At 36.6% G+C, this 6,971-nt stretch overlaps 1 protein-coding gene across 4 annotated transcripts; it reads left to right on the forward strand.

Annotated features, from left to right (window-relative positions):
• The first annotated feature begins 213 nt into the window (after window positions 1-213).
• On the forward strand, window positions 214-6,020 carry LOC109012060 (protein transport protein Sec61 subunit alpha-like). Of its 4 annotated transcripts, XM_035687349.1 has the most exons (8): window positions 237-347; window positions 1,522-1,592; window positions 2,139-2,512; window positions 2,849-3,076; window positions 3,452-3,806; window positions 3,889-4,016; window positions 4,748-4,883; window positions 5,399-6,003. In XM_035687349.1, exons 3-8 carry the CDS (start codon window positions 2,169-2,171, stop codon window positions 5,636-5,638), a joined length of 1,431 nt encoding a protein of 476 aa, XP_035543242.1. In that variant the 5' UTR covers window positions 237-347; window positions 1,522-1,592; window positions 2,139-2,168; the 3' UTR covers window positions 5,639-6,003. The 4 variants fall into 4 exon arrangements, with proteins under 4 accessions (XP_018849053.1, XP_018849062.1, XP_035543242.1 ...); XM_018993508.2 differs by lacking the exon at window positions 1,522-1,592 and having other exon boundaries at window positions 214-347; window positions 5,399-6,020; XM_018993517.2 differs by lacking the exon at window positions 1,522-1,592 and having other exon boundaries at window positions 235-347; window positions 2,134-2,512.
• Window positions 6,021-6,971: the final 951 nt, after the last annotated feature.

Raw genomic sequence — 6,971 nt, forward strand, 5'->3', positions numbered from 1 at the left:
TCATATCAATTCATCTCATCTTTAAATTATGAGATTATGAAAAAAAAAATACTCTCCATCCCCAAATCCCCTCGGCGTCCTCGCCAGTCATCGGTCGGTCAGAAGAAAACAAATTATAGAATCCGTCAAACATGCCGTCTCCTCTGATCCACGTCACTTTAATCTCACACGTGTCAAATCTTAATTCGTTTGACCCCGTCCCTCTCACATACCTTTAAGCCCAGCCCCGAAACCCTCATTCTGCCCCGAGGCTCCGTCAGATCCATCTGCTCTCCAACCAAATTCCCAGAGAGATTTAGGCGACAGCAGGATTTCGATCTTTCAAAATCGATTCGTGCAGATCTTCGGTTAGTTTCTCGACCTGAAATTATCTCGCTCCATCTCTCTCTCTCTCTCGCAAGATGTATAGATCTCTTAGATTTTCGGATATATTTATGTATGTAATCATATATGTTGGTATTCATGTGTATGTATATGTATGTATGGGCATATATATGCTTGGGTATGGATAATGGTACATGCAAACAAACACGCATACACGTGCGGGAAGGATTGGGATTTCACGGACGAGGTTGTGTTTTTGTGGGTGTGGTTTTGTGAATTATCTCGCGTCTTCAGCTAATTACGTGCTCGCGTGCATGTGTTGGTGCTCGTTGAGTATATTCATCCCTATTTTCGTGAGTTGCTCCTTATATTTTCTCGTGGTTGTTCATTCGGTTGCCTTTAAAACGACTATTTTTTTAAATATATTCGAATTTCTTATTGAATATATGAATGGCTGGTTTCAATTTATTTATTTTTTATTTATTTATTTTTGCCTCTTTAGCATCCGTTTTATCTTTAATGTGCTTTTAATTATCCAAATAAGATATGGGTAGATCACCATGTAGTTATCTGATAAACTGACCGATCTGTATGGCCATGTTTACTTGTTTAGTATTGGAAATGAAATTTGTATCTCATTTTTAAGAACCCAATTTGTAAATGGAGGCAAAAGGATTATCTTCTTCTTCTTTTCTGCTCTCTTCATTCTTATTTTGCCTTCAGTTGAAAAGGGCTAAAACAACTTATCAAAAAAGAGAAAAAGGGTTAAAAGGTGTTGAAAATGACTGTTTCCTGTTTGCTGAGAGTGAGGGCAGTTTTTTTTTTTAGGGCAGGTTTGGAACCTCAAACAAAACACAAAATTCTCATCTCATCTCATCATTACACCTTTTTCAAATTCCCATACAAAATATAATAAACAATTCAACTTTTTTAAATCCCAATACACATTTTTCAAATCCCAAAACAATAATAATATTAAAACTTAATATTTTAAACTTCAAAACAAAACACAAAATTCTCATCTCACCCCCCAAACCTACCCTAAATAAAAAAACAGATATGAAAGAAATTTGTATGGTTTCACTGCGTTACCAAACACATGTACGGCAGCTCTCTATATGGAGTTTTCAGACACGGAGACCGGTTCTCCCTATGCATACCCTTAGCTAGAAGTTAGAAATTGTATCTTTTATGCAGGATAGGGCGTTTACCTCTCTGGCTGCCATCTGAAAAACCAGGTTGCATTCTACAGTGGAGACAACCGCCTGGTATTCTTCAAAATATTAGAACAATAGATTGGAATCTGATAGTTCGCTGTTTTTAAAACCCTGTTTGATTTGGAAATGTAGATTAATTCATTTCAAGAATTGATTTGGGAAATAGAACTGATAACTCATTATTTTCTGGTTTAAAAATGAAAATCTCGCTTTCTTAGAAAGTGTGTAACAAAGATCATAGATTTTATGAAAAATGGGTTCATATTCATGGCATTTTACTGAGAACTTTTTTTTCCATATTTCAGAAGGAAAATTGATGTTTGTTTCTTTTCTTTTAATTTTTGTTCGTTTTCATCTAGGAAGCACTCATTATTTTAGCCTTTCTTTTTCTTGCTAGGCAGTTGTCATTTCAACCACAGGGTGTGCTCTATACCAACATTAATTATTTGTTTGTACTCCCTCGTTTGTTTTTCTACATATTACTGGTCTTGATGGCAGTTTTTCATTTGAATCGGGGAATATGTTCTATATAGATGGCATTCATTTCCTATTTTATATTCAACATTGTACTCATTTATTCCTTTAATGTCAGTGCAGATTGGGTTGAACTAGTTTGTACAAAGTAAGATGGGAGGAGGATTTAGGGTGCTTCATTTGGTCAGACCATTTCTGTCATTTCTGCCTGAAGTTCAGAGCGCTGATAGAAAAATTCCATTCAGAGAGAAGGTCATCTATACTGTGATCGCTCTTTTCATTTTCTTGGTTTGCAGTCAGCTCCCTCTCTATGGCATACACTCCACAACAGGTGCAGACCCATTCTATTGGATGCGTGTTATTCTTGCTTCGAACCGTGGGACTGTCATGGAACTTGGAATCACCCCAATTGTGACTTCTGGACTGGTGATGCAACTCCTTGCGGGGTCAAAGATCATTGAAGTGGACAACAATGTACGTGAAGATCGTGCCCTGTTGTAAGTCTCTTTTGAGAATAATTTGTATATAAGCTTTTTGGGCCTAGTATTTAATTACTTATTTGAATTTATGTCCCAGTTCTGTTAGCAGACAACCAAATTTTTGTAAATCATTGGGTTGGGTTTGCATTGATTAGTCATTTTCATGTATGTTCTCCATGCATCATTTTTAACAAATTTTCTCCCTAGTTTGTTGTGCGTGTTGATTATTAAAGCTTTTTCTTTGGGATGCTCCCTCCAAAGCACTAAACTGCTTTTTTTTTCCATTAACTGTGACTGGATTGTGCAACTTGTGTTCATTGTTTGACATGATGGTTTTTCCTTTTTCCTTCGCAGAAATGGTGCACAGAAGTTACTTGGCATCCTTATAGCTGTGGGTGAGGCGGTTGCATATGTTCTCTCTGGGATGTATGGTAGTGTTGGCCAACTTGGAGTAGGAAATGCCATTCTTATCATCATCCAGCTCTGCTTTGCTGGTATCATTGTTATATGTTTAGATGAGCTTCTTCAGAAAGGATATGGTCTAGGCTCGGGAATTTCACTTTTCATAGCTACCAATATCTGGTAAGTGTTTTAATTTTCTTTTACTGATTAAAAAAAAAAATCTTACTGACATACAGGTCGTATGAACTTTCAATACTAAGCCTGGAGGAGCTCAAAGTTTTCTTCCTTCAATACTCTCTTCCTTTGGACAGCTTTTATAGACTTTAATGGGCTTAACTTCATGTTTTTCTTGTATATTTTTCTTCTTCTAGTTAGGCATCCCTCTTGTATACATCCTGCATACTCGGGTTGCGCCTTTTAAAAGGATCCTCTATACATAAAAGAATTTATTTGAGGGACTGGTATCTTTTTTGGAATGCATTTCGCTCCTTTTTTTTAAAATGTATTTCCTGATGAATATTTGAATATATATATGTATATATTATTCTTTTTCAGTGAAAGCATTATCTGGAAAGCATTTAGCCCCACCACTATTAACAGTGGGCGAGGCGCTGAATTTGAGGGTGCTGTTATTGCTCTATTCCATCTGCTGATAACTCGAACGGACAAGGTTCGTGCTCTTCGTGAGGCTTTTTACCGGCAGAATCTTCCAAATGTGACAAACCTCCTTGCTACAGTCCTGGTCTTCCTAATTGTAATCTACTTCCAAGGTTTCCGTGTGGTTTTGCCTGTAAGGTCAAAGAATGCCAGAGGACAGCAGGGTTCTTATCCAATCAAGCTGTTCTATACCTCCAATATGCCCATTATTCTACATTCTGCACTTGTGACCAATCTTTACTTTATCTCCCAGGTACTGATATTTTATGGTTATATTCACAACTTGGATGTGACCTTCTGCATTACCGTTTGACCAATATATTGTATTTGTGCAGCTGCTATACAAGAGGTACAGTGGAAATTTTCTGGTAAATCTTTTGGGTAAATGGAAGGAATCTGAATATTCAAATGGTCATTCTATACCTGTTGGTGGTCTTGCATATTATATCACTGCACCGTCAAGGTAATTTAGCATTTTCCCTTGTTGAGATTGCATTATTTCTAATACACCATGCATTGTTATTGTACTTGAATATGGGTTATCATCATGAGCAATAAATATGATAAGATGCAGACAGCTAATGAGCTCTAGCTCAAAGGATACTTCCCTTTTATGATACAATCACAAAGATTTATCAATTATTGGATTTCTAAGATAGAATAGGGTGAGGATACATTAATTAATTGATTCATTGTATGTGTGTACGCATGTGTGACACAGTAAGTTTGCACAACCTACATCCTTATCCTCCATCTCTTTCTCATAGGCAAAGGTGGTACCATTTTAGCTAGATTTAATTGACTACTAATAGATGTTGAACAGAGTATAAATATCTTTTTTAAATACGTATGAAGCTAAGATTTTCTATACAAGTATAAATTTGTATAAATGAAATTCTAACATTAAAACTGAAAATAAAAAAAGAAGTGATCTCACAATCCCTGTCTGCTATTTATAAATTGGGAATTCTGAAGTTTTTAACTTTAAAAAAATTATATTTTGTATTCTATGTAGAACCCCTTTCTTCTTAAGTCTATGGCAAACATGGGCATGCTGCCATATACATATCGAGAAGGTTTAATACATGGGCATGCTGCTAATTGAAGAATATGTGCTACCCTGCAAGTTGCGTGAATTTACTCCTTGCCTTATTGATACTGGAAATCTGTTTTAATACTATCCTACATTTTCAGCTTAGCTGATATGGCAGCCAATCCTTTCCATGCGCTGTTCTATCTAGTCTTTATGTTGTCAGCGTGTGCACTGTTCTCAAAAACTTGGATTGAAGTTTCAGGATCATCTGCTAGAGATGTTGCCAAGCAACTTAAGGTAAGAATTCTCTGCGATCCAAGTTCAGCTTTGGTTATAGAAATATATATATATATATATATATATATATATATATGAGACACAAGTTTCTCATGTGCGTGCGTGTTGGAGATGGAATTCTTGGTGTTTTGAGCTTGAAATTGGTCATATCTTATGGCATACAAACTGCTTTGACTTTGAATTGGTCCAGTAATGCTGTCAAAATTATTTTGGTTCGACTGTCTGCATTCATTTATATATATATATATATATATATATATATATATTTTATACATTTGGGGAGGGGGGTTTCGAACCCAAGACCTCCATTTTGGAGGCTGAGGTTTTATGTCAATCAGGCCACAGGCCTTTGGCTATTTTAATATGTTGTATTTGGGGTCAATTTAGTTTCCAACTTGGACTCAAGCTCTTTATATTAAAAACTACCCTTGTATAATATTTTTTTAAATCATAGAAGTCCATTCCAAAATGCCGGCAGCATGTCGTTTTATGTATACCTTCTGCTGAGTTTGCAGGAACAACAAATGGTGATGCCTGGGCATCGTGAGTCAAACTTACAGAAGGAGCTGAACCGCTACATACCCACCGCAGCAGCATTTGGGGGCATGTGTATTGGTGCATTGACTGTGTTGGCAGATTTCATGGGAGCAATCGGTTCGGGGACAGGAATTCTGCTTGCGGTGACAATCATTTATCAGTACTTTGAAACATTTGAGAAGGAAAGAGCAAGTGAGCTCGGCTTCTTCGGTTTCTAAGCTTACATCTCATTGCCAGAAGTTATGCCTGGTACCTTGGCGGTGCTACTGGCTACTGAGCTCCCCAGCAGTTTTGGTGGGGACTGAGAGATGTAAGTAGGTCCTTTTTAACACGAAAGAGTTGGGTTCAAGATGTTAGGGCCTAGGGGTAGTTTGTTAGTGCTGAGATAAGCATCACTTCTTATATCTGTTATTTGTTTTTGCCCCTTAAGACATATAACTTACTCCCATATTAATTTCTCCTCTACCATTGGACCTGTTACGAGTGCCATGGTTCTTTTAAGATTACTGGTTTTAGGCTTCTGAGAGGCTATTAAAAATGAAATTGACCTATGCTCTATAGATGCTTTTTTATGTGATGAAAATTGCCTAATTTAGATTCCTTGCATTTCTTGTGTTTTTCATTCACTTCTGTCGAATCTGGTAGTATTCTAGCGACACCAAAATGAGGCAGATGGTGTCGTTTAAGCGAGCAGTTCTGCTAGGTACAGGCACAAATTTGTGCTTGTATGCGCACTCCCTCTGACATGGCAACACTTATTTTATTTAAAAAAAAAAAAAGCAAAACAGACTTTTCCGGCTTGGACCTGTTTCTCTCTTGCTTTCATTTCTTTTATAGTTTCGTCCATCATCTCTTCGTTTCATTTCTTTTACAATTTCGTCCATCATCCATTCGATTGGTTTCTCTTAGTTTCGTTTCTCTTACACTTTCGTCTATCTTGGCTTTGAAAAGCTTTGATTTTGTTTCTCTCCCACTCATATCGTAGCAAAGTCTCAGATCTGTGTCGCTTACCGTTGTTGCATCATGAATTTATGTGCTAGAACTATCCCTGTTGAAGGGCTTCAAGATATGTTTTGCAATGAACCTCATGATTAAGCAATAGAATAAAATTGATTGGTTGATTTGGGTTCTACCATAGAAAGGAAAGAGAAAAGGCAAAGTTGAGTACAAAAAATTTCAACTCCTAACCCATAACGAATTACAAACATAACATATTTCTCTACTTTTAGAAGACCAATAAAAAAAATCTAGAAAAAGCCAAACGGGGAAAAACCCATAAAGTTGACAGAACTTCCTCAAAGAACAATTAGAAAGAAACCCATACAAAATTAAAAAAAAAAAAAAGCCGGCCAGTTTCGAGTTTCTTTAAACCCGATTTCAATATTTTCATGACACAACTATGCATAAACCTTAAACAGATGAAACTTGAAAGAGGAAAAAAAAAAAAATCAAAAACTGAACTTTGAGTTGCCTAGGACGATGTTGAACTTTGAGCAAAATCTTCGGGTATAATGCAGTGGGTCTGTCGCGTTAGGGTTAGGGTTAGGGTTG

This window comes from Juglans regia, chromosome 2 (genome assembly GCF_001411555.2).
Source record: "Juglans regia cultivar Chandler chromosome 2, Walnut 2.0, whole genome shotgun sequence".
In the NCBI taxonomy this organism is placed as follows: Eukaryota; Viridiplantae; Streptophyta; class Magnoliopsida; order Fagales; family Juglandaceae; genus Juglans; species Juglans regia.

What these genes read in the sequence shown, in the direction of transcription:
- LOC109012060 (XM_018993508.2), top strand. Translation starts at nt 2,169, where the DNA reads ATGGGAGGAGGATTTAGGGTGCTTCATTTGGTCAGACCATTTCTGTCA. An exon ending in TTCATAGCTACCAATATCTG is followed by an intron (nt 3,077 to 3,451) that starts GTAAGTGTTTTA and finishes ATTCTTTTTCAG; the next exon opens with TGAAAGCATTATCTGGAAAG. An exon ending in TATATCACTGCACCGTCAAG is followed by an intron (nt 4,017 to 4,747) that starts GTAATTTAGCAT and finishes CTACATTTTCAG; the next exon opens with CTTAGCTGATATGGCAGCCA.